General features: G+C 45.9%; 1 protein-coding gene across 1 annotated transcript; it reads right to left on the reverse strand.

Annotated features, from left to right (window-relative positions):
• On the reverse strand, window positions 1-27,155 carry LOC139266213 (coagulation factor IX-like). The gene is made up of 8 exons (XM_070884044.1): window positions 27,020-27,155; window positions 24,599-24,759; window positions 18,758-18,782; window positions 17,795-17,908; window positions 15,830-15,964; window positions 6,623-6,810; window positions 1,891-2,008; window positions 1-551 (listed from the first exon to the last, which is right to left on the reverse strand). Exons 1-8 carry the CDS (start codon window positions 27,153-27,155, stop codon window positions 1-3), a joined length of 1,428 nt encoding a protein of 475 aa, XP_070740145.1.
• Between the last annotated feature and the right edge of the window lie 208 nt (window positions 27,156-27,363).

A 27,363-nucleotide genomic window follows, 5' to 3' on the forward strand; every position in this document is an offset into this window, starting at 1 on the left:
TTAGTCACTGTGTTGTGCTAAAGTATCATATATCCATGATAAATAACCAGGCACTCTGGTATACATTCCATATTTTCCTTGTTTAGCACAGCCCTCGCCCCAACTAATTACACCAAGCATATACCATGTTTTTTTATATAAAACTGCGTAGGGTCCCCCACTGTCCCCTCTACAGGAATCCACGTACTCATCTTTGTACCCGGCACAGAACATATTATCTGTGATGGGCAAGGTTGTCGAGTTTATGCAAGCCTCCTGGTCGACGTATGGAAGTTTGGTTCGCCTCAAGAATCGGGACGACCTGCCTTTATCGTGGGTCTGCCCCCAGCCGCTCACCATCCCCATTTTCCCATCCTGCAGTAGGAGCTGGCCCAGGTTGTGGTTGGGCAGGCAGATTGGAGCAATGACCGTACTGAAATTCAAATGCTGATTCAAGTACAAAAGCGCAATGTCGTTGTCATATATTATTGGGTCATACAGAGGGTGGCTCAGAAACTTCGTCACTAAAACCCTCTCTTCCCAAATCTCCCTTCGAAGTTTGTCAAATTCACCTGGGGGAGTAAGAGCAAAGCGTCAGAACCTGATTATATCATTTAATTTATGCAGTGGTTAGGATCTAGAATGCAGTGCCTGAATGGGTGGTGGCAGCAGATTCAATAGTAATTTTCAAAAATAAATTGCATATATTACTTGAAAAGTAAAAACATTGCCTGCCCTATGAGGAAAGAGCAGGGTTGTGGGACTGATCGAACAGCTCTTTCAAAGAGCTGGCACAGGCACGATGGGCTGAATGGTTTCCTTTTATGCTGTCATATTCTATGATCCTATCCAAATTGAAAAGTCTTTAAAATGTGAAGTTTTAGGTGATGTCAAAATAAAATCAACCTCACTGTTCGATGTTACTGCACAACTTCTCTCTGGGACCACGAGTTAAAGCAGTGACTAAGCAGCTGAATCATGCAGTCTAAAAGGTTCCATACCTGGTCTGTGCTGAGATAGCTAAAGGTGAGAGATGTGAAAAGCAAGATAAAAGGTAAGGAGTATAGAAAGAGTAATAACTGAGGGAGAAGACAAACAGAACTACAAAAAGAGAGACAGAAGTGATAGAACAGAAATGAAGCTAAGAGGAAAGAAAAGGAGGAGTGCGAGGCAGAAGTGAAGGAAAGAGACAAAGAAGTGAAGGAAAGAGACAAAGTGAATAGAAAAAGTGAGAAATACACAAGTGACGGCGAGAGTGTGATGAGACAAATGAAAGAAGGAGCTGAATTTTATTTGGCAAAGCGAGTGGAGAAAGGGAGCCTCTGAAGCGATTGGGAAACGTGTTTCCCGCAGGCCCTGCTGAATATAATGGCAGGGCCTGATTTGGATGGGAAGACTCCATTTCTCACCCGCAGCCTGCCAGATCGAGAGGCTGGCCGACTCAGAGAGGGTAGGCCTGTAGCACTAGGCCGCAGACAGGAGGGACGGAGGGATTGTGTAGGGGCCGCCCGGAGGAGCACGAGGGAGGCGTTGTTGGAAGAGGATCACGGCGGGAGGGGTGATGTCAAAAGAGGGCCAGGGAGAGTCCGGAGGAGCATGGGGAGAGTTGGCGTTAGGGCAGCTGGAGGAGCAGAGGTTGGGAAGGTGGGGGGAGTGTTTGAAGGGATCGGGGGCTGGGAGCAACACAGAGAGAACCAGGGGAGGGGGTGGTCACAGTAAATATCAGCGGCCTTAGTTAAAACTGGAAGTGGGCGGGATTCAGATTGTTTACACTTTAACTTCCCATCTGGCCCAAACCCACCAGTTTTTCAGGTTAAAATTCTCCTCCCCCTGCCCCCTGCCCTCCCCCCAACAGAGAGAGAGACAGTGACGGAGGAGAGACAATTAATAAAAAATGTAACTTGCTCTTACCTGCTGTAACAGAGTGCGGCCGCACTGTGTCAAAGCAGTGGGCTGCAGTCACAACCCAACGACTGTTGATCAAAGTCCCACCACAGAATCCATAATCATCCTCATTCCGGATCAACACCTAAGAACAGCAAGAAGATGGTGAGTAATAGCTGAGCAATGCGCTTGTGTAAAAGAAAGTTAGTGCTTCGGGCTGTTTACACTGCAGTGGAGCAGGGTGATGTGGTAGGTTGAAGATTATGAAGGGTTATTGCGGAGTATTAGTGATTAGTTGTATCTAGTGCTCAGCGAGATGCTAACGAGAGGGCCCAAATTTAAGATGATCACAAAAATAATTATTGGAGAGGTTGGAACAAAATTCTTTCCACAGAGGGCAGTTAAAATATGGAATTCTCTGCCACAAACCATTGTTGAAAGAATCCATTAGAACTGTTAAAAAGGATTTCGATAATTGCTTTCTAAAGGAGGAATATTAAAGTGAGCAGAAGCTTGGGATTAGACCAGGTGGCTTATGTGGAGAAAATCATTAGCTGAGACTTAATGGGCCTGTTTCTATGCTGGAACTTTCTATGGTCTAGATTTTGGTCTGTCGCAGTGTCCTCACCAGAAGGGAGGTGGGGAGTGATTTTGTGCTGCTGGCCAAATCTTCATTACTGGTCTATTGTTGTCAGGCTCTCAGCACTTGGGAGTCTGCCTTGGGGTGGGGTCGGGGTGGTGTAGAGGCAAATCTGATGCAGAATCAGCACTTAAGTGCTGTGGCAGCTTTAGGGGTCAGTGCAGCCATCTTGTTGGTGGTCCACCTACACAGGATTTGTTTTCCTAAGGCATAGAATCCCCAAAGTTTGAGTTTGTGGTTGAAGTCTTGCTGTCTGAAATTGGGCAAGGTAGAGGTAACGTATTTGGGATGGAGGGAAGGTAACTATAAAGAGGTAGCAATAGCCATGAGTACCACCTCAGGCCATCCTCAGACAGCAACTCAAATACCAGAAGAAATGTAATAACCTCACTAGGTTAGCCGAAGCAAGGGAACCAGTCATAACTTGAACTAATGCAAAATTAAAGCATATTTTCCATTTGATTTCACTTTGGGTTACACACCATGTGCTTCTTCCCTGAAGCGGATACAGGTTGACCCTGCCTTATCCGGAACCTTCGGGATCTGGCCTGTTCTGGATAAGGGATTTTTTTCAAATGGTGGGTGGTCACGTTAAATTGGATGGTACAGCTACTGAGCAAGAAGATATCAGGGCTGGCTGGCTTGGGGCTGGGAGTGCGGCAGAGAGATCATGGTGGGGGGGGGGGGGGGGGGGTGGCAGTGGATTGCGGGAGTCGGCAGCAAGGAAGGATTTAAATTTGTTCATGTCGGAGTTCTGTGCACTACGGCCACCCGGTGGCCGGGAATGCTTCTGGATAAGTGAGTTCTGAATAAGGGAGGTTCAACCTGTACTAGAAAGAATGTGTTTCTTTATACCCTTGCCTGGTTCTTTCACTCACAGCCTAGAGACGATGTGAAAGTCTTGCTGGGGTATTTGCACATTTTCTGCACCTGTTCACTCCCTCATTAAGGAATCCTCCCTCACCTTGGTTGAATTCTATAGGATTTCGAGCAGAGTGTCTTCAGGCGCTATACTTTAAGGAGAAAACTATGCACAACCACAGGGAAGAAGTGAGACTGCCTTTCCTCACCTATTACGAGGACAAAGCCTTGGTGGCCAGGCCATGGGGAAATCAGTGGGAGATTGAAGTAGCAGGGGAGATGCAGGTTGATCAGGAAGCTCCTCGTATCATGTCTCTGGTTTCTGCTGCTCAAATGCAATCTCTTTCATCACAAAACATTATGAATGCATCACCTCATAATTTGTACTGACCATAAGACTCATTGCATTGGTTCTGTGAGGGGCCCTTGAGTTTCAAAGCAGCGGTCATCAGCTACTGTTGTGAGTCTCCCTGAGCTGTTCCTCATAACTCTTCTTTCTCATCATAACAGAAGTAAAGGGGAATACGACAGGAAAAGGACGTAGTCATCCGGTGAGCGTGTGATACTCGGGATCTCAGCATGTGTTACACAGGGAGCTGTGCGTGGAATTTTCAGGGAACTGTGTGTGATATTCAGGGAATGGCATACATGATGTTCAGGGTGTTGAGCGTCCAATACTCATTGAGCTTAGCACTTGATATTCAGGGAAGTGAGCATGCAAGACTCAGAGCTGTGTATGTAATATTCAGAGAGCAGAGGATGTGATACTCAACAAACTGACCGTATTTGGGGAACTAGGTATGAGAGAATAACATAAGAATAAGCAGGAGAAGGTTACAATGATCTCTGAGCTGGAGTCATTACTGCTACATCTTCAATTCCCTCAATGGCTTCTCGCCCCAGGATTTGCTATGCTTCTCCTCACATATATCTTTGTATATCAGGACAAATGTTCGGGGTCCCTCCACTAGGATATATTAATTCTCTTTTGTTATGAACTGCCTTCTCTGAAACTACAGCTGAAGTGAAAGGTTACAATTGTCATGTTGAAATACAGTGAGACCCAGGCATCATGGGAATCAATAACATGTCCTAACATGGTGCAGCTACATTACTTTGGGCTGATTGCACATAAGCTGTGAGTGAAGAACAATTTCAGGCAAAGGCTGATGGTGCTAAATGAACCCTGCTGTATAATAAGTGCTTATGGCCAGTACTGAAAGTTTTTTAAGATAGTGTGAGAGAAGGTAAATGTAACTGCCATGAATGCTCAATACACATAGTTAAGGGAAGGTAACCATAGGTTTCGTGACCTTATACGATCAACAACCATCTTCCATTGATCCCTCCAGATGGAATGCGGCCCATGGCATTCATGATGGTATCCATCTCATTGGGCATCATTCACCACTCCATCCCAAACAGATCCTCTGTGCCTCATCTTAAAAGCAAGGTGATCTCTGCACTGATAAGCTCCTTTCAAACATTGTGAAGCACCGAATAAGCTTACTGTTGTGAAAGTCACCAACCATGGTGGCAGCCCCTTTAAATTTCTGCAGACCTTTAAATCCTACAATTGAGTTCCTGTTCACCAACGGGTGAAGTCCCAGAACAGGTGCTTTCGATGCCATGTTACTAAGGCCTACTCTGGACTTAACAAGATTGGGCCTTTGCTCCTTGCGTGTTGTTTGACCTTCAGATAAGCGTACATTGTATTAGACTATCTTAGATCATATGTCCAGATTTAATTACTAATGACTGTCTGAAACCTTCTCTATGGAGCTAGAGTACAGATTCCATTCGGTAGACATCAGCTTGGCTCAGTTGGTAGAATTCTCGCCTATGAGTCATGTGTTGAACTGAAGCCCCACTGTGCACTTGAGTACATAATCTAGGCCTACACCCTGGGTAGTGCTGTATTGTTGGGGGTGCTGCCTTATGGTCTTATATCTTAAACCAAGGCCCTGTCTGCTAGCTCAAGTGGACGTAAAAGATCCCACGGCACTTTTCGAAAAAGAGCAGGGCAGTCCTACCAGTCTCCTAACCAATATTCCTTCCTTAATCAACATCATCAAAAACAAACTGCCTGCCACATTTCTCGACATAAAAAAGTGATTTATTGTTTGTAAAGTGCTTTGGGGTATCCTAAGGATGTGATAGGACACTATATAAATGCAAGGTCTTTCTTGATGTTGATTTCTTACCTGTTACTTGGATCTTTGTGAAGGTTAAAAGTTTTCTCTGGGAAAATCTCTGGTGAACTCCTTTAACAGAAACCATTTCCTTGATTCACAGTTCACTGTGTTTTGCACAGTTATTTACACAATGAATCATCTTGCTGCAGTTAAAAGTCACTGAAGGCAGCACTTTCTTTTTCTCTATTCTCGGCCACATTGAAGCCCGAAAGTTACTCCGTGGAATACTAGTGTATGAATGAGCTCATTAACCCATTTAAAATAAGTTGGGCAACATCGTTGTCAAGGGAGTGCTGGAAGGAATTCGAGGTAAGCACGTTCTGTGTTCATGTAGAAAAATCTCACTGTGTAATTGGGCGACGATACATCTACTGATGACTGAAATGCCTGTTTTGGACACTTTAGGCAACCTGGTGTCATGTGATGCTAATGCAGTAGCTGCTCATAGGAAGCACAAGTCCTGAGACCCCACAAATACATCATTGTATATACATGTCGGGGGACAAGCTTCCTGGCCCCACTCTGCTTGGGCACTGAGAAGTTCCAGAGAGTTGCCGCATTGTGCTTTGCTCACAGTAATCCACAAACAGCAACCAAAAGGCCACCAACCAAACCCTGTCCTGAGCCTTCTGAAAAGCAGCAAAGGAACTTACCTGCAGAGCCTCTTCCTGCCTCTCTCAGAGCATCCAATCAAAAAGGGGCTGGGTGCAATGCCTTAAAGCTTATTTCTTCTGAGCTCCTCTCCAAACGGATCAAGAAAAATGAGGCAGGAAGACTAGGTACTCCTTCCCCTTCTGCCTCATTTAATGATTGCCCCAGACCGGCATTACTAGTTTCAGCCTGTATTTCTTATGCTAGCACTTGGGGATTAAGTGCCCTTTGAGTGCTAATCAAAAAAAAATCGAAACCTTAGACTTTATACAAACTGCATCTCCGCAAAATGTAACCACACTTAACACATCCAAACTACACCTCCACAACATGTTGCTAATAGATACATTAATACGGCACTTAGGATGTCTGAAGCAAATGGGTAGATACCATTTTAGAACTTGTGTCTCACCTGCCAAGGACAAAGACCTCGTTTGCAAAGATCTCCACCAATAATTCGCTTCTGAATTTCCGTTGTATTGTAATTTAGCTTGGTTAAGTAATCAGAGTCAGTGTCTGTTTCATTGAGGGAATATTCTTCCTCTTCTAACAAGCGGGTTTGTAATCCAAACAGAGGTAGCATCCCACATGGATATGTAACTGGATTTGAACAGAGAAGATAAACGATTGCAATGGAATATGACGGATGTAGCGAGAAACCAGTTCGTTAAAGGTTATCCTGAACATTAGTCTAAGTAATCTGAGCAGAGATGACACTCGTATTTCATATTTAGTCAGCTTCAGGTGTTTATATGATGCCATTGGACGACCAGGGATGGGGAGGCCATCTTTGACCATTGCCGAAGCACTTCAATCTTCCCTCAGCCTGGATGACTGATGGCAAAATGCTTGGGAAAACTGCGACATATGGAATGGATTCCTTATAGAGGACCCCACAATACAACCTAAAGGATCAAACCTTCCTTGCAAACAGTGGACAACCATCAACCGCCTCAGAACCAGTCACGGTAGAAGCTTCCATCTTTTCCATAGATGGAAGATTAAAGCATCCCCATTATGCGACTGTGGCGCCCCTAATCAGACCCTGGAGCACATCATTGAGCACTGCCCTCAGAGGAAATTTGCAGGCAGCCTACAAGATATCCGCGCTGCAACAGCGGAAGAATTGGCCTGGATATCTGACTTAGATTGACATTTAAGTTGCTTTGCTACTCTCATATGAAAGAAGAAGGAAGAAATTCTGCTGTAGTATCAAGGGTCTGACTAAAAACTGCTGCCGCACTTCAAAAATGTCCTAACACGCCAACTAGAATGGCATGGATTGGGCACACAGCCTTCACGGGTGGTGGCTGGAGATTGCCTACCTGGTCTATCGCAAACTGACACACATCTCCTGATACATATCACACATTATCTACAGATGTGCTGCTCTCCTCTAATTTTAGCTCTGAGTTCAGTACTAGCTTATGTAACAGCCAGGGTGGCATCAGTGTCTTGAACAATTATTCAAGGCACCTCTCAAACAAACCTGCAAATAATCCCCATCAACTCACCAACTGTGTTATTGACTAACCACCTTTAACCAGTGTAGAATATATATCCTGCAAAAAATAGTTACTACTAAGTTATAATTTAAAAAGCAGGAAGTTCATTTCCATGTGAACATAATGAAGCATGCAATAAGAAAACAACACAAAGGGCCATTAAACACAGAGGGGCCAAAATTGGTGAAGGTCAAGGGCCGCCCAAAGGACCGCCGATGGCCGCCGAGATACCTGATGGTACTTTGGGCGGGAGTTCCAGCAAAAATTAGTATGCAGGTACAGCAAGTGATCAGGAAGACCAATGGAATCTTGGTCTTTATTGCAAAGGGGATGGAGTATAAAAGCAGGGAAGTCTTGCTGCATTTATACACGGTATTAGTGAAGCCACAGCTGGAATATTGCATGCAGTTTTGGTTTCCATATTTAAGAAAGGATATACTTGCTTTGGAGGCAGTTCAGAGAAGGTTCACTAGGTTGATTCTGGAAATGAGGGGGGTTGACTTATGAGGAAAGGTTGAGTAACTTGGGCCTCTACTCATTGGAATTCAGAAAAATGAGAGGTGATCTTATCGAAACGTATAAGATTGAGGGGGCTTGATAAGGTGGATGCAGAGAGGATGTTTCCACTGATGGGGAATATTGTGTTCCTAACACACATGAGTCTGCACACGGAGTTTAAAGTAACAGTGACCTCAGTCTTTATTAAGACACTCCAGAGTGAGTAACAGGCTTTAGGCGCCGGCTTATGTACAGTGCTCCCAAGGGATGCTGGGATCCCTTGGGACTTCAGGCGTTGCAGCCTGTATAGCTTGATTTCCACTCTCTTCCCTCATCATGTGAGGTACCGATCGCGCCTTGTGGCAGAACATGGAAGTGCATGCTTTACAGATACACAACATCACTCCCCCACAAAGTCAAAGTGAAAACTATTTACAAGGTGAGGCGGTCGGGAGCCTTTCTTTCCCTGGTGGACCGTCTCGGTACAAATGTTTGTTCTGGTGTGTTGGCTGTGCCCTCGCTGGGCTGCTGGGTGAGCCTGGCCTTGCTGGGTTGTTGGGCATGATGGGTTCGATTTCCTGGTCCGGGGTGGTGTCATTGATCCTTTGGGTGTGTGTTGTGGGCTCGAAAAAGATGATGTCTGCTGTGGGTTGTTCAGGGCAGTCTGTGAACAGTAGCCTCGTTTGGTTCAGGTGTTTTCTGCAAAATTGTCCATTGTCTAGTTTGACTACAAACACCCTACTCCCTTTTTTTAGCTATCACCGTGCCTGCGATCCACTTGGGACCAATGTCCATAGTTTAGCACATACACAGGGTCATTCAGATCAATTTCCCGTGACTCAGTGGCGCAACCATCGTTTACATTTTGTTGCTGCCGCCTGCTCTCTAGCTGATCATGCAGGTTGGGGTGAACCATCGAGAGTCTGGTTTTAAGTGTCCTTTTCATGAGTAGCTCAGCCGGGGGCACCCCTGTGAGCGAGTGGGGTCTCGTGCGATAGCTGAGCAGTACTCGGGACAGGCGGGTTTGGAGTGAGCCTTCTGTGATTCGTTTAAGGCTCTGTTTGATTGTTTGTACTGACCGCTCTGCCTGCCCATTGGAGGCTGGTTTATACGGGGCCGAGGTGACATATTTGATCCATTGCGGGTCATGAATTCTTTAAATTCGGCACTGACCAGTATGTCAGGCAGGTCGTGGGTGGAAAACATGGCCCTCAGGCTTTCAATGGTGGTGGTGCTTCCTGACATTATTTCACATTCAATCCATTTTGAAAAAGCATCCACCACCACCAGGAACATTTTACCGAGAAACGGGCCTGCATAGTCGACATGGATCCTCGACCATGGTCTGGAGGGCCAGGACCACAAACTTAGTAGTGCCTCTCTGGGCGCATTGCTCAACTGAGCACACACGCTGCATTGCCGTACACAGGACTCGAAGTCAGAGTCGATACCGGGCCACCACATATGGGATCTGGCTATCGCTTTCATCATTACTATACCCGGGTGTGTGCTGTGGAGATCCGAGATGAACATCTCCCTGCCCTTTTTGGGTAGCACTACGCGGTTACCTCACAACAGGCAGTCTGCCTGAATGGACAGCTCGTCCTTTCGTCGCTGGAACGGCTTGATTAGCTCTTGCATTTCAACGGGGATGCTGGCCCAACTCCCATGTAGTACACAGTTTTTTTTACTAGGGACAGCAGAGAATCTTGGCTCGTCCAAGTCCTAATCTGGCGGGCCGTGACAGGTGATTTATCATTTTCAAACACTTCCATGACCATCAACAAGTCTGCGGGCTGCGCCACCATCAACAAGTTTGCAGGCTGTGCCATTTTCACCCCCGTGGTGGGCAATGGTAGCCGACTGAGAGCATCCGCACAGTTCTCGGCGCCTGGCCTGTGGCGGATGGTATAGTTGTACGCTGATAGCGCGAGTGCCCACCTTTGTATGCAGACTGAGGCATTAGTACTTATCCCTGTTCGCTGAAAACAAGGGGCTATCAGGGGCTTGTGATCGGTTTCCAGCTCAAATTTGAGGCCAAACAGGTACTGATGCATTTTCTTTACCCCGAACACACATGCTAATGCCTCTTTCTCAATCATGCTGTAGGCACTCTCGGCCTTAGACAAGCTCTTGGAGGCATAGGCGACAGGTTGCAACTTCCCCGCAACGTTAGCTTGTTGTAATACACACCCGGCTCCGTACGATGACACTTCACATGCTAGCACAAGTCTTTTACACAGGTTATATAATACAACCAGCTTGTTGGAGCATAAAATGTTTCTTGCTTTCTCAAAAGCAATTACTTGTTTTTTTTCCCCATACCCAGTTCTCACCTTTCAGCAATAGCACATGTAGGGGCTCGAAGAGGGTGCTTAACCCCGGTAGGAAGTTACCAAAATAGTTGAGGAGTCCCAGGAACGACCACAGCTCAGTGATGTTCTGTGGCCTGGGCGCGTTCCTGATAGCCTCTGTCTTGGCATCTATGAGCCGAATGCCGTCCACCGTGATCTTTCTCCCCAAAAACTCCACTTCTGTTGCCATGAAGATGCATTTTGACCTCTTCAGCCGCAGCCTATGCGATTCAGTCGCTAGAGGACCTCTTCCAGGTTTTGTAGGAGCTCGACGGTGCCCCGACCAGTGACCAATATGTCGTCCTGAAAAACCACCGTGCGTGGTGCCGCCTTGAGTAGGCTCTCCATGTTTCTCTGGAAGATCGCTGCTACCGACCGAATTCCAAACGGGCATCTGTTGTAGGTGAACAATCCCTTGTGCCTGTTGATGCAGGTGAGGCCCTTCGAAGTCTCCTCCAGCTCCTGCGTCATGTAGGCCAAAGTCAGGTCAAGCTTGGTGAACGTCTTGCCTCCTGCCAGCATCGCAAATAGGTCATCTGCCTTAGGTAGCGGGTATTGGTCCTGTAGCGAGAAACAATTAATAGTTACTTTATAATCGCCGCAAATCCTGACCGTGCCATCACTTTTGAGTACTAGAACAAATGGGGTGGCCCACTCGCTGAATTCCACTGGGGAGATGATGCCCTCGCGTTGCAGCCTGTATAGCTTGATTTCCACTCTTCCCTCATCATGTGAGGTACCGATCGCGCCTTGTGGTGAATGGGTCATGCCTCTGGGACCAAGTGAATCCGCACCTTCGCCCCGGAAAAGTTTCCAATGCCTGGCTCAAAAAGGGCAGGAAATTTGTTAACAACCTGGGTACATGAGGCCTCGTCGACATGTGATAGCGGTCAGATGTCATCCCAGTTCCAGTGAATTTTGCCCAGCCAGCTCCTTCCGAGCAGTGTGGGGCCATCGCTCGGGACAATGCAGAGTGACAGTGCGTGCACCGTGCCCTCGTAAATGACCTTGACCATGGCACTGCCCAGGACAGTGATGAGCTCTTTGGTATACGTTCTCAGTTTCGTGTGGATGGGGCTCAGGGCTGGTCTGAGTGCTTTGTTGCACCACAATCTCTCAAACATCTTGTTACTCATGATGGATTGGCTAGTGCCAGTGTCCAGTTCCATGGCTATGGGTAAGCCATTAAATTTTACGTTGAGCATTATAGGTGGACATTTCGTCGAAAATGTGTGCACCCCGTGTACTTCAGCATCTGCCTCCTCTCTCTCTGAGGCTCGAAATTGCTTTGATCCACCATGGATCGATCTTCCTCTGCCACGTGGTGGTTAGCAGGTTTTGCAGAGCTTGCAGCTCGTCTGCAAGCTTGTTGGAGGTGCCCCATTGTTCCACAGCTCTTGCAAACATACCCTTTGAAGCGGCATGAATAGGCTGAATGGAAGCCTCCAAAACGCCAACAAGGTGTGAATTGCCTTGCATTCATCCTTTGTTGCGGACTCTGAGTCATCTGGGTCACCTGAGGCCTGCTGGCAGTTGCAGACTCGTGGGTTCTGCCCTGTACATTTCTGCTCGCAAACACAGTTCCAGTTAATTTATGAACATTGCGAGCACTTGTGTGCTGAGAGATTTGTTTGGTGTTATCACTGGTGGACATAAACGCCTGTGCTATCGCAATGGCCTTACTGAGGGTCGATGTCTCTACAGTCAAACGTTTTCGTAGGATGGTCTCGTGGCCAATGCCCAGTGCAAAAAAGTCTCTGAGCCTCTGCTCCAGGTAGCCATCAAACTCACATTGTCCTGCAAGTCGCCTCAGCTCGGCGACGTAGCTCGCCACTTCCTGACATTCAGATCGCTGGCACGTGTAGAACCGATACCTCGCCATCAGCACGCTCTCCCTCGGGTTAAGATGCTCCCAAACCAGTGTACACAGCTCCTCATATGACTTATCTGTGGGTTTCACCGGAGCCAGAAGATTCTTCATGAGGCTGTAGGTCGGTGCCCCGCAGACCGTGAGGAGGACCACTCTCCTTTTTGCAGCGCTTCCTTCTCCGTCCAGCTCATTAGCTACAAAGTACTGGTCTAGCCGTTCGACATAGGCTTCCCAGTCCTCACCCTCCGAGAACTTCTCCAGGATGCCCACAGTTTGCTGCATCTTTGCGTTGGATTTGTGTACTCATCGCCAGTTATTGTGTTCCTAACACAGATGAGACGGCACACAGGGAGGTTAAAGTAACAGTGACCTCAGTCTTTATTAAGACACTCCAGAATAAGGAACAGGCCTTAGGGGCCGGTTTATATACAGTGCTCCCAAGGGATGCTGGGATCCCTTGGTACTTCAGGGGATGCGCTCCCTGGTGGCGGAACATGGGAGTGCATGCTTTATAGATACACAACAGGGGAGACTAGAACTCGGGGGCATATTCTTAGAATAAGGGGCCGCCTATTTAAAACTGAGATGAGGAGGAATTTCTTTGAGGGTTGTAAATCTATGTAATTCACTGCCTCGGAGAGCTGTGGATGCTGGGATATTGAATACATTTAAGACAGAGAATGACAGTTTCTTATGAGGTAGATTGAACAGTGTATGGATCTGATAGGTTGGATTGGGTAGTCTATGGGGCCGAAATTGATGGCCTTACCGCCGACAGCCGCCAACATCCGCCGAAATTCCTCTTCGGGCTCTGCCCGGTGGGGTATGGCGAGAAAGCAGGAATGGGGTACTGAGGTTGCATGTTCAGCCATGAACTCATTGAATGGCAGTGCAGGCTCGAAGGGCCGAATGGCCTACTCCTGCACCTATTTTCTATGTTTCTATGTTTTAACCGATAAGGGAATAAGGGGTTATGGGGTGCGGGCGGGGAAGTGGAGCTGAGTCCATGATTGGATCAGTCATGTTCATATTAAATGGCGGAGCAGGCTCGAAGGGCTGTATGGCCTACTCCTGCTCCTATTTCTTATGTTCTTATGTTTAAAAAGGACCTTGAAAGGGCCCCCGGAGGCAAAAGAAGGACTTATGCCATCAATCTGGGCGGCAGCGGACGGGAGCTCCCAATTTCGGCGGCTTAGGCGCTTGCTGCCCAAGTGTCGCCGAGGATGGAGTCGGGCCCACGGAAGGGTGAAGAGCTGAAAAGAAAAATCAATGCTTAAAAAAAAAACGAAACACCTTCAGGGGAACCCATGCAGGTAAGTCGCTGTAAGAACATTTTTTTTTTTAATTTTCACTAACCCTTTTTTGCAGGTCTTCATACCTACCGAACGGGATAGACCAGCCTCCACACAGCGGTCCTTCCCCGTTCTGGCGCCGACTCCCGCCCACACCGATCTGGCATCTCGGCGGGTGGGAGGTCACTTGCGCCACTTGGCCGTCCGCTGATGTCAGAGGGCGGTTCCCGGCAGTTCTTCCCTCCCGCCCGCTCCAGCACAGGTGCAAACTGGCACTGGGCAGAGCCCGAAGAGGAATTTCGGCGGATGTTGGCGGTTGTCGGCGGTAAGGCCATCAATTTCGGCCCCATAGACTGCCCAATCCAACCTATCAGATCCACACACTGTTCAATCTACCTCATCAGACCCACAAACTGGATCCCATCAAACCCATAGATTTTCCAATCTGTCCCATCCCAGACATTACCCAATACGTTTAAACTCCTGCCCTAAATGCAAATCATGCAAAACTCCAGAATGTTTATTTAGCCTATAAAATAAAAAGGGAAATGTAAATATTGGACAGGGTTGGACGTTTCAGGTGTCTGCCTTTCATTCGATGAAGCGTACCTCCTTCAGAAAGTTATGACCTGTCTTTTCTATTTCTGGGTGCTAACTGTGTGATTGAGCCGGGTGTCCCAAGAGCAAACTCATGTGATTGCAACATGGTTGGGCGAGTTGAATGGTTGAGCCCCTAGTACTGTTGTGGTGTATTTCTAACATTTTCTGTTTTAATTTAGTAACCTTCTGTCCCACGTCAGTTGCCTTCTTGGAATCAGTATTTCCAGGGTCCCAAAACCTCAACAGCAAGCACAATATTGCCAACTCTGGCGATTTAATCAGGGTGCACACGATTTTTGATGAAAATTCACCCCAACACCTGACCTCGCGATTCAACTCCGTTAAGTAATGATTTTTTAAATCTTTGGCACCCCCTCCTGTGATTGGCTGCTGGGAACACATGGTCAGGACTTATGAAGATAGATGGATTAGGCTGGGCCTATACTCATTGGAGTTCAGAAGAATGAGAGGTGACCTTAAGATGAGGGGGCTCGACAAAGGTGGATGCAGAGAGGATATTTCCACTCATAGGGGAAATTAAAACTAGGGGGCATAGTCTCAGAATAAGAGGCCACCCATTTAATACCGAGATGAGGAGGAATTTCTTCTCAGAAAGGGTTGTAAATCTCTGGAATTCTCTGCCCCCCACCCCGGCAAAAAAAAATTAGGTTTGGTTTGCAGCTGCAGAGACTGCATTGCGTGGTGATTGTGTTGTGTTGAGCTCCAGGTGAAGAGTGGTGATAATGGGTAGGATTTTTAAAAAGTTTTTTGTAAAGCATTTTCAGATGCAGTAATATCATTTTTGTGAAGAGCTGTGACCTGTTAGAGATTAAATAAAACCACTAATGAAGTTTATAAATGAACTGTCAATCTATATTGGTTTACCATTGACCAAAATAGCAACTCATGATTTCTTACCAAATCGCATGATTTTTAAGTTTGTCTCATGATTTATGAGACGGTGGGGTTGACATTACTGCTATCACGTTCCACGTAGTATCCAATCATCTTTACTCTTATACTGCTGTTGGCCACAATAAGGTTAGAACAGCTTGTCATGGCTTATAATCACATCCCTGCATTGAAGGTGGCAGTTTGACAATCTTAGACTAACAAACTCCAATCATTTCCTCACAGGATCCCTCATTCCCCATCTTATGTCTAAAATTGTGACAATTCACAACTAATTTCGAAAACCTTGGGAACTGCACCTCAAATGTGACGATAACTGCACATCGGTGGGAGGGGGAGGTTTCTTTGTAAGCAATATAACATAAGTTCCCCCCCCCCCACCCCTTATTTCCAGCCAGGGGACTTCTCGTGTCAGAACACTGAACTTTGTAAGCAAAAAGGTCACAAGTTCAAATCCCAGGCTTGACTCTCCAAACTATGATTGCCCATACCGATCAAGTTTGGGCAGTTCCTAGCAGAGATGCAGCTTGTGGCTATGATCAATATTTAGTGATAAAAATGTGAGTTAGTGACAGGTGGAGTTAGTACCATTTTTATCACAGGTCTGCTGATCTTCATTCAGTTGATAACCTTCTGCACAGGAGCACTTTGCCATTTGTGTTGCTATGTCAACGTTGCAGTACTGCTGACAGTAGCCGTTCTTATAGTTACAATCCAGGTTCACTGAATTAAAGAACAACACAGGAAAATATGACTCATTATCGGGATTACACAGTGATTCATTAGTAAGTGAAACCCATTAAAGGTGCAATAGCAGCATGGATACAAGATTGACGAAGGGACAGAAAGCAGAGTAGTGGTGAACGGTTGTTTTTCAGACTGGACAAAAGTGTGCAGTGGTGTCCCCCACAGGTTGTTATTAGGGCCACTGCTCGTTTTGATATTAATGACCTGGATATACAGAGCATACTTTCAAAGTTTGCAGATGACATGAAACTCAAAAATGTAGTACGGTGAGGAAGATAGTAACAGATTTCAGGAGGACATAAACAGTAAAATGGGCAGACACATGACAGATGACCTTTATTGCAGAGAAGTACGAATTGATGTATTTTGATAAGATGGAATGAGGAGAGTCAATATAAACTAAATGGTACAATTCTAAAAGGTGTGTAGCAACAGTGAGATCCGGGGGTGTACATACACAAATCTTTGAAGGTGGCAGGACAAGGTGAGAAGGCTGTTAAAAAAGCACATGGGATCCATGGCTTTATAAACGGGCATAGAGTACAAAAGCAAGGAAGTTAAGCTAAACCTTTAGGCCCCAGCTGGAGTACAGTGTCCAATTTTGGGCACCACATTTTAGGAAGAATGTCAAGGCCTTAGAGACAGTGCAGAGGAGATTTATTAGAATGGTACCAAGGATGCAGGACTTCAGTTGTGTGGAAAGAATAGAAAAGCCGAGGTTGCTCTCCTTGGAACAGAGAAGGTTAAGGGGAGATTTAATCAAGGTGTTCAAAATAATGAAGGATTTTGATACTTAAAGGGGAGAAAATTTGCACGGCTATAGGGAAAGGACAGGGGAGTGAGACCTATTTGATAACTCTTTCAAATAGCCTGTGATTTTGTGATCAGGGCTCCTCACCCAGACATCCTCTACCAAAAGGAACTCAAACTGGACTGCTGTCAAATGAGTACACTGCAATAATGTTTCCAGTTAGCTACGCAGCTATCTGAAGCTCCCGTGCAGGCCACTTGCAAGTTTCTGAATGTAAAAACTGCACATGCACGGAGGTTTGAATGGGCCATGTAGCTCCTTAAAGGGGCTGCGCATCCAAAAGAATTACAGGGATCATTGCACTGCACTAAAAATAACATTAATGGGTCAATCAGCCAATGAACGCACAGTTTGGAGAGCTCGTAGAAGGAATTCAAAGATCCTGAGAAGTTTGTTTCACTGTCGACATGTGTAATGTATGCACCCGATAGGATGCTCACAGGTTTGTAGAGCTTGTTGCATTGTGAGTGGATTAGCCAGTCACGTAATCTTCACAAGACTCAATAAAACCCCAGTCAGGTGGGTCTAGGTCATCCACGATGACGTATGCAGTTGTGAGCCTAGTGGGTGAATTGGGAATGTGTAGTGTGATTGTTAAACCTTTGTTTAAAAAAACTAGTTCTTAATAGCAATGTGTGGGCTATGAATTCTTAAGCAAAGAACCCATGAAGCAAATACATTACAAGGTGCTACAGATTATTTTTGGCAAAATGCCCTGTTTGTCAGTGGTTTGTACTACTGCCCAATCAGAGGTTCTAGCAGATCTGGTGAGGGGGTAATTACACAGAGTGCAAATGTTGATGCATTATCTGTTACTGTCTGTACATAGGACACTGTATGGAAGGTGTCCAACTTGACAAGGCCAGCAATGAGCAGCAACTCAAACAAACATACACATGCACACACATGTACACCCAACCATACATGCCCACAGACCAATGATACACATTATTGGGAGGATGGGTCGATTGACATTATCAGAAGCAACCACAAACCTGTTTCACAATGCTGTCCTTTCCACAGGGGAGCGCAGACGCAGATGTAACTGTAGCTAGTGATCATACACAAACCACCGTTGTAGCACGGTGATGTTTCACAAGGATTCAGATCTGTGAGTGAGGCAGACAGAAAAGTGTTCAGCGAAACACTTGAAGAATGTGTTATCAGGTTGTCTGCAGTGTAACTGAATGGCAAACTGAGGATTCTCGATAATGGAGCTTGGCTGGGGCTGAATTAAGTAAATGATCAGCATTCAGTAAATTCTTCTCACACCTGCCACAACTTTGATTTCTCTTCCTACAACAGAAATATACTTTTTGTCTGTGTTGACTTTTTAATTTGTATCGTCTAAAAATGTAAAAATAGCACGTAACTGGTCACAGTATTTTTTTCCATTGAAAAACCATCTATTCAGACCCTATAAATTGGAGGCAGAAGGCTGCACAAGGTGCAAGTGTCTCAGTCAAACAAAATGAGTTGTCTAAAGCGTTAATTGTTTAATTGGCCTGGGGCCAACATATTCAATTTCAAGCATCTTTGCCATTGTGAAATCTTGGCGATCCACTCCACGTGGACGTTTGAGCCAATGTAATTATGAGATGCAGACATCAACTGTCTTTTGTGTCAGTCATCATCATAGGCGGTCCCTCGTGTCGAGGATGAATTGCTTCCACGCCAGCTCTGCTGCACGGACCTAGTGCGCACACATATTGCAATGTGGGCTAGCCTGTGCTGCCCCTGGGCCCTCGCCTCTTCTGTAACTGCACAGGTGGCCCTGGGTAACCTTGACAGAGATCAGAGAAGGAGGCTCCGATTCTCCTGGGGTAGTGGGTTTGATTGACAGCTGTATTTGAGACATTTGATAAGGGAACAGGAGCACTGGCTGCAATTCTCACTGGTTAGAAGTCTCAAAGATTGGGGGGAGTGTTATCTCTGCAAGTGATAAAACTAGCACTTACTTCTGTATAAAAACCAGAATTCCATCTGTTAAAAGAAAAAAGTTTGTTAAAATCTCTGTGATCTACTCGTGGAGTCATTAACCTGCCATAATTTCATCAACCTCTGATAGACCTATGAACTATGACATTATGTCAAAGGTCTCAGACACATGGCAGGGGAGCTCAGTCCCATGGCATGCAGCATGTGGGAAGTCCTGATCGCTTTGCGTGGCCTAGACAACCATGTGTGCAGGAGGTGTGTCCAGCTTCAACTACTCGAGCTCCGCGTTTCGGAGCTTGAGCGGCGGCTGGAGTCAAGACGGTGCATCCGTGAGGCTGAGAGCTACGTGGATAGCACGTTTCAGGAGGTGGTCACCCTGCAGCTTAAAAGCACGCAGGCAGAGGAGCAGTGGGTGAACACCAGATGGAGGAAGAATGCTAGGCAGGTAGTACAGGAGGCCCCCCCCACCTGAGTCCATCTCGCTTTCCAACCGATATTCTCTTTTGAGTACCGGTGAAGGCGATGGTGCCTCTGGGGAGTGCAGCCAGAGCCAATTCTAAGACACTGCGGGTGGCTCAGCTGCACAGGGGAGAGGGACAAAGAATAAATGAGCTGCAGTGGTAGGGGATTCAAATAGTTAGGGGAACAGAGAGGCGTTTCTGCAGTTGTAGACGTGACTCCAGAATGGTATGGTGCCAGAGTCAAGGATGTCACAGAGCGGATGCAGGGCATTCTGGGGAGGAGATGGTAAACAGCTAAAGGTCGTGGTCCATATCGGGACCAATGACATAGGTAAAATAAGGGATGAGGTCCTACAGGAAGAATTTAGGGAGCTAGAAGGAAAATTAAAGGGTAGGACTTCAAAGGTAGTAATCTTTGGGTTACTACCGGTGCCACGTGCTAATGAGTACAAGAATAGAAGGGTAGAGAGGATGAATGCGTGGCTGGAGATTTGGTGTAGAACGGAGGGCTTTAAATTCCTGAGGCATTGGGACCGTTTCTGGGGGAGATGGGACCTGTACAAACCGGACGGGTTGCACCTCAACAGCGCCGGCACCAGTATCCTCGCGGGGACTTTTGCTAGTGCTGTTGGGGAGAGTTTAAACTAGCTTTGCAGGGGGATAGGAACCCAAGAACAAATTCAATAGGAAAGGAAGTAAAGCTGAAATTAGATAGCAAGAATGTAGAAAGTGAATCTGTAAGACAAAGGAAACAAGGGTTAGTAAGTAGTAATCAAGGAGGTCTTCCTGTGCTGAATGGTATATAGTTTAATGCAAGGAGCATAGCAAATAAGGCGGATGAGCTAAGAGCATAGGTACACACTTGGGAGTATGACATTATAGCCATTACAGAGACATGGCTGAAAGAGAGGCAGGTTTGACAGCTCAATATTCCTGGTTACAGGATTTTTAGGCAAGACAGAGAGGGGGTCACGGTATTGATTAAAGAAACTATTACAGCTGTGAGGAGGGATGATATGTTAGAGGGGTCATCAAATGAGGCCATATGGGTCGATTTGAAAAATTAAAAAGAGGCGATCACACTGCTGGCATGTATTATAGACCTCCAAACAGTGAGAGGGAGATAGAAGAGCAAATATGTAGGCAAATTTCTGTGAAGTCCAAAAACCATAGGGTAGTAATAGTAGGGAATATTAACTATCCTAATATAGATTGGGACAAATACAGTGTGAAGAGTATAAAGGGTGCAGAATATTTCAAATGCATTCAAGAGAAATTTTTTAGTCAGTATGTAACAAGCCCAACACGGGAGGAGGCAATTTTGGATTTAGTTTTGGGGAATGAAGCTGGGCAGGTGGAAGGGGTATCAGTGGGAGAGCACTTGAGTGCCAGTGACCATAATTCAGTCAGATTCAAGGTAGTTATGGATAATATTGTGTTCCGAACACAGATGAGACTGCACACAGGGAGGTTTAAAGAAACAGTGACCGCAGTCTTTAATAAGACACTCCAGAGTGAGGAACAGGCCTTAGGGGCCGGCTTATATACAATGCTCCCAAGGGATGCTGGGATCTCTTGGGACTTCCGGGGATGCGCTCCCTGATGGCGGAACATGGGGGTGCATGCTTTACAGATACACAACAGATAAGGACAAGGATAGACCCAGGAATAAAAGTCCCAAATTGGGGAAAAGCTAACTTTGCTAAGTTGAGAAGTGATTTGGCCTCAGTGGACTGGAAACAGCTACTTGTAGCTAAGCCAGTGTCGGAACAGTGGGAGGTATTTAAGGAGGAGATCCGGTGTACTCAGACCAAGCATGTGCTCTTAAAGAAAAATGGTGGAGTAACAATACTAGAGCCCCCTGGATATCTAGGAATTTACAGTGGAGGATAAAGAAAAAAGTGAAGCTTATGTCATATACCGATGGCTAAATACTGTAGAATCTTTGGAGGAATATAGAAAGTTCAGAGGTAAAATTAAAAAGGATATTAGGAATGCTAAGAGAGAGCATGAAAAACTCTTGGCAAGTAAAATTAAGGAAAACCCAAAGATGTTCTATAAATATATTAAGAGCAAGAGGATAACTAAAGAAAGGGTAGAGCCTATTAGAGACCATGAAGGTAATCTCTGTGTGGAGGCGGAAGATATTGGTATGGTTCTTAATGAATACTTTGCGCCTGTTTTCACTTAAGGAAAGGGGCAATGCAGATACTGCTATCGAGGAGGAGTGTGAAATTCTGGATGAAATAAACATAGTGATAGAGGAAGTTTTAAGGGGTTTAGCAGCTTTGAAAGTCGATACGTCCCCAGGCCTGGATGAAATGTATCCCAGGCTCTTGAGCGAAGTAAAAGAGGAAATAACAGAGGCCTTGACCATCATTTTCCAGTCCTCTTTGGATTTGGGCATGGTGCCGGAGGACTGGAGGACTGCTAATGTGGTACCCTTGTTTAAGAAGGGAGAAAGGGATAGACCGAGTAATTACAGGCCTGTCGGTAGTGGGAAAATTATTGGAAAAAGTTCTGAAAGACAGGATAAATCTACATTTAGAAAGACAAGGATTAATTAGGGACAGTCAGCATGGATTTGTTAAGGGAAGATCATGTTTTACTAATCTGATTAAATTTTTCGAGGAGGTACCCAGGAGGGTCGATGAGGGTAGTGCGTACAATGTAGTGTATATGGACTTTAGCAAAGCTTTTGATAAGGTCCCAAATGGTAGACTGGTCACAAAGGTTAAAGCTCATGGGATCCGGGGCAAAGTGGCAAGTTGGATCCAAAATTGGCAGAGGTAGGAAGCAAAGGATAATGGTTGATGGATGTTTTTGTGACTGGAAGGATGTTTCCAGTGGGGTTCCACAGGATTCAGTACTGGGTCCCTTGCTTTTTGTGGTATATATCAATGATCTAGATTTGAATATAGGGAGTATGATTAAGAAGTTTGCAGATGATAAAATCGGCTGTGTGGTTGATAATGAAGAAGAAAGCTGTAGACTGCAAGAAGATATCAACTGATCAGGTGACAGAACAGCAGCAAATGGAACTCAATCCGGATAAGTGTGAGGTAATGTACTTGGGGAGAGCTAATAAGGAAAGAGTATACACATTAAACGGTAGGCCACTTAGAAGTGTAGATGAACAAATAGATCTTGGAGTGCTTATCCACAGATACCTGAAAGTAGCAGGCCAGGTGGATAAGGTGTTTTAGAAGGCACACAGAATGCTTGCCTTTATTGGCTGAGGTATAGAATACAAGAGCAGGGAGGCTATGCTTAAATTGTATAATATACTGGTTAGGCCACAGCTGGAATACTGCGTACAGTTCTGGTCGCCATATTATAGGAAGGACGTGATTGCACTAGAGAGGATACAGAGGAGATTTACTAGGATGCTGCCTGAACTAGAGAATCTTAACTATGAGGACAGATTGGATAGGCTGGGTTTGTTCTCATTGGAACAGAGAATGCTGAGAGGAGACCTCATTGAGATGTATAAAATTTTGAAGGGTCAGGATATAATGGATAGCAAGGGCCTATTTCCCTTGGTGGAGGAGTCAATTATGAGGGGGCATAGCTTTAAGGTGGTTGGTGTAAGGTTCAGAGGGGATTTGAGGGGAAGCTTCTTCACGCAGAGGGTTGTGGGGGTCTGGAACTCACTGCCTGGAAGAGTGGTGGATGCAGAAACCCTCACCACATTTAAAAGGTGCTTGGATGGGCACTTGAAGTGCCGTAACCTGCAGGGTTATAGACCTAGAGCTGGTAAGTGGGATTAAACTGGATAACCTCTTGTTGGCCGGCGCAGATACGATGGTAAGTACTGCAGGGAATCGAATACGGCCAGGATGATCTCCTGGACTAGTTTCGATCACCTGGATGGGTCGGAGAGGAAGTTTCCCAGATTATTTTCTCCAAATGGCCTGGGTTTTTATCTGCTTTTTTGCCTTTCCCAGGAGATCACATGCCTCCGGTTGGGATGGAGTGTAGAATATTGCGGTGCAAGGGGTGTCGCAGTTGTGTGGGGTGGACTGGTTGGGCTGGATGCTCTTTACCTTTCCGCCATTGTTCATTGTTCATAGGTTTATATGTAACCTTCAAAGCTGCTGACTGAGGGCCTTTTGGCTCTTTGTCGGCCGGCGTGGACACGATGGACGGAAATGGTCTCCTTCTGCACTGTAGATTTCTATGTTTCTTTCTATGTTTCTAAACAAGAGTGGACCACCTGTTTTCAGTTGACTAATCTGGTTAAAATAGTTTCAGCACTGTTGGCTTAATCTTCCATTAACAGCAAATTGCTATGCAATGCAAAGTAAATGGTGTTCAAGTAGCTGCTCACTAACTCGACCCCTTCTAGAGTCCATTTTAAAACATGATACTCTGAGGTGAAATGGAAACCTCAAACTACATGTGTATTTGTGTGACTCACAGCTCCTGGGGAAAGACCACATAGTACACAGGGCGCAGACTCTTACACAGAATTCAAACCAAGCCAGTCAGTGGCATTGGGACTAGGACTGGTATTGGGATTGGGTGATGGGATGGGAGCAGACTTTCGGCAGGGAGTGTGAACGAGATGGGGAAAAGGAACTGGCAGTGGAATGTGGACCTGGGACAGGAAATGGAGCTCTGTCTGGGACCTGGTACTGGGCACTGGGAGTAGAACTGGGACCTGGTAGTGGAACAGATACACACATAGATCAAAACATTCCAACGTGCCTATAATGTATTTGTTTCGTGGGTTCTTTGCTTAATAGCAATGTATTGATATGAATTCTTAAGAACTAGTTGATTTGCTAGCAAAAGGTTTAACAATCACACTACACATTACCAGTTCATTCACCCAGCTCACAACCATCTGTCTCATCATGGATCCCCTGAACCCAACTGGCTGGGGTTTTATTAAGTCTTGTGAATATCACATGACTGGCTAAGACACTCCCAACTCAACAGCTCTTCACAGGTGCATACATTACAGCGTCCACATGCACAAACATGCCTAAATACACAAGCGTGCTTGCATGCTCAAAAACAGACATGTACACTAATGCACCCAAAAACACATACAGGTACACACATGCCAATCAAATGCACAGTATGTACACATACACATAAACATAAACAAACCTGAACCCAAACACACTGACATTACACACCTAAATATATAAACATTTGCAGGACACGTGCAGCCAAAAACAGTCATGCATAGATATAAATACACAGATATGTACACCCCTCAAACATATAAACATGTGTATATATATATCTCCATGCATCCAAACTCAGGCTAGTACATATGTGCGCACACAGACTTAGGCAGGCATATACACACATACTCAAACACACACAGACAGGTACACAATACACACATGTGCACACATGTGTAGTTATCAGGGTAAAGTTTCTTACAGTTCTCTCTCTGGATTTATAAATTTCTTCTGCTTCCTCAAATGAGCAGGCTTCCTCATAGCATTCTCTCTCCAGAGATCCTGATTTCAACTCTTCCCAGAACCAGTTTGCACGTTTCTGAATTTTCAGCACTCTGCTCGCCTCTTTCTTCTGGAAAAATACTGCAAAAATGTGGGGCGGTGGGTAGGGGGGGAGGGATCACAATTGCTAAGGCAGGTTGCTTCCAGAATTGTTCAGAGCTCAAATATTTCATTAACAAATTTTACTGTATAAATGCACATACTCCCCACATCATTGCACCTAAAGCGGTGTTATTCCTGGCCTCAGACTTTGAGCATGGGGTCAAACTGAAACAAAGTGTGGTTGGGTGAAGTTTCCTCATTGCTGCCGGCCCATTAGCAGCGCTGGAGAGAGGTAGGAAATTTTGCCAGCGTGCAAATTCACAGGGCCCCCCGCCCGCCCGCCCGCCCAAGTTTCCTCCTGCTTGCCGAGCCGTTCTGCAATGTGTCTGCTGAATCACTACTGATCTCATTTGCCCCTGTCAGCCGGTGGAGATGTGGGTGGGTTCCCTGGCCTTACCTCATTATTGCGCCCAGGGTAAGTTACGCCTGTATGTATTAGGCTCAGCAGCCATCAGGATCAGCTGTCAGAAGCGGAAGTGAGCAGGCACTGCAGACAGTTTCTCAGGACATGCCGCTGGACAGGAGCAGCGCATTTCATTCCGGGTTGAGCTGCGCCTGAATTTAGTGGGTTGGGCCATTAAGATGACCTGGTCATAGCCCTGGAGGGACTTGCACTGAGAGTTTGTGTTGGAGAGCAGCAGTCTGTAAACCTCCAGGCCTGAAGCTTCAAAAAGATAAAAGGCCCTTTCATTTTTCAGGCCTGTTTTCAACTTGCCGCCTCCATCCGACTTGAGGAGGGTGACAGTGCAAGGCCCCACCACCAGCTCCGTGAGCTGTGTGCCAGGGAATTCCTGGACTGCACACACAGGAAACTGAAGGGGAAAGGCCAGAAAGTTGCCCTCTGCCATCTCTTTGGCATGAGTACATCGGACTTTCCCCTTTTGCAGGCCCAGCTCTGGCCCTTGAGAGCAGCCTTGAGGTGGTGAAATTGGACAGCCAAGGAGGCAGTGAAGGTAAATAATGTGGGAAATTTAAGGGAAAGTTGGATAGATATTTGAGATAGTGGGAGACTGAGCGGTATTAGTTTTTGGGATGGGCTAGATGGATTTCGGTATCTTTATTAGCCCTTTGTACTTTACTACGAGACAGTCTATTGTAGGCTTCCAGTGCCAATCCTGTACGTGTCCAAATGTCTATTCAAGAAACCGTACCAAATTGAGCAGCATGGTTATCATTTTAATGCCAAAAGAAGCCTTTCATATCACATGGTGATAATGTTGAGACATTAGCTATTTCCCTGTCAAGTATATCTTCTTGAGGCAGCAACACGTCAATTCTATTTCTGAACACACTTCATTAACACACAGACAACTCAAAGCAAGGTCAGTGTGACCTTGGCACCTACCTGAGCTCTTCACACCTCCTGTACAGCTCACCAGCATCAGTGATGCCAAAAACCAATAATACCCCAGCATCTTCAGGGACTGATATCAAACCTAGTCTGCCTGGACAAAAAAAAGACATGATCAGAGAGCAGAACCTGCCATTCAATGGAACCTTTTGAGCCAGCCCGTTTCTCCGAACTGCAATCAACAACAACAACTTGTATTTATATAGCACCTTGAACAAAGTAAAATGTCCCAAGGCACTTCACAGGAGCGATTATCATACAAAATTTGACACTGAGCCGCATAAGGAGATATTAGGACAGGCTTGTTCAAAGATGTTATATACTTGGGGTCACCAGACACCAGGGGGCACCACTGTCGGAGGTCATCGGGCTCTACGCACGCATGCGCGGTCACTGGTATATAAGCGCGGGTACCTTGTCACGCGGGTTACTTTGGGCACGAATAAAGTTGGATCAGGTTTACACCTGAGACAGTTTACAGTAACTAGTCTTTTGAGTCATTACATTCATTACATTTGGCGATGAGATAACTTAAAAATCTTCGCATGTACAATGGGCACTGTAGAGATTCATGGATGGCGAGGATTGGGCGGATTTTATCGACCACCTGGATCAGTATTTCATGGCCGACAAAATGGAGGGAGACGCTGATGCAGTTCGGCACAGGGCGGTTTTCCTCACCATTTGTGGTCCAAAAATTTATGGCCTCATGAAGAATCTTCTCTCGTACTACATCCAATGGACAAAGAATATGGGAATATGGGGATTTGTGTGCTTTGGTGCATGACCATCTTAAGCCAAAAGAGGGGATCATCATCTCATGCTATCGCTTCTACACGCATGTTCGTGCTGAGGGCCAGGATGTGCCGGGATTCGTCGCAGACCTACGACGTCTTGCTGAGCCGTGTAAGTTTGGGAACATGTTGGAAGACATGCTGCGAGATTTCTTCATGATAGGCATCAACCATGATGTGATTCTTCGGAAGTTATTGGCCGAAGAGAAGCTGGATTTGAGCAACGCCATCGCGACTGCCTAGGCATGCATGACGACTGATGATAATTTGAGGCAGATATCATTGAAGAGTCGGAGCTCCACGGCAAGTACTATAAATAGGATTGTGTCGTCGTCTGGCAGAGCTGCTTATGGCAGGGCCCACTCGACTGCTTATGTGAAACCTGTAGCTGCTCAAAGTCCGCCAACTGGTACGAATCCGATTTCACCCTGTTGGCAT

Source organism: Pristiophorus japonicus, chromosome 6, assembly GCF_044704955.1.
Source record: "Pristiophorus japonicus isolate sPriJap1 chromosome 6, sPriJap1.hap1, whole genome shotgun sequence".
In the NCBI taxonomy this organism is placed as follows: Eukaryota; Metazoa; Chordata; class Chondrichthyes; family Pristiophoridae; genus Pristiophorus; species Pristiophorus japonicus.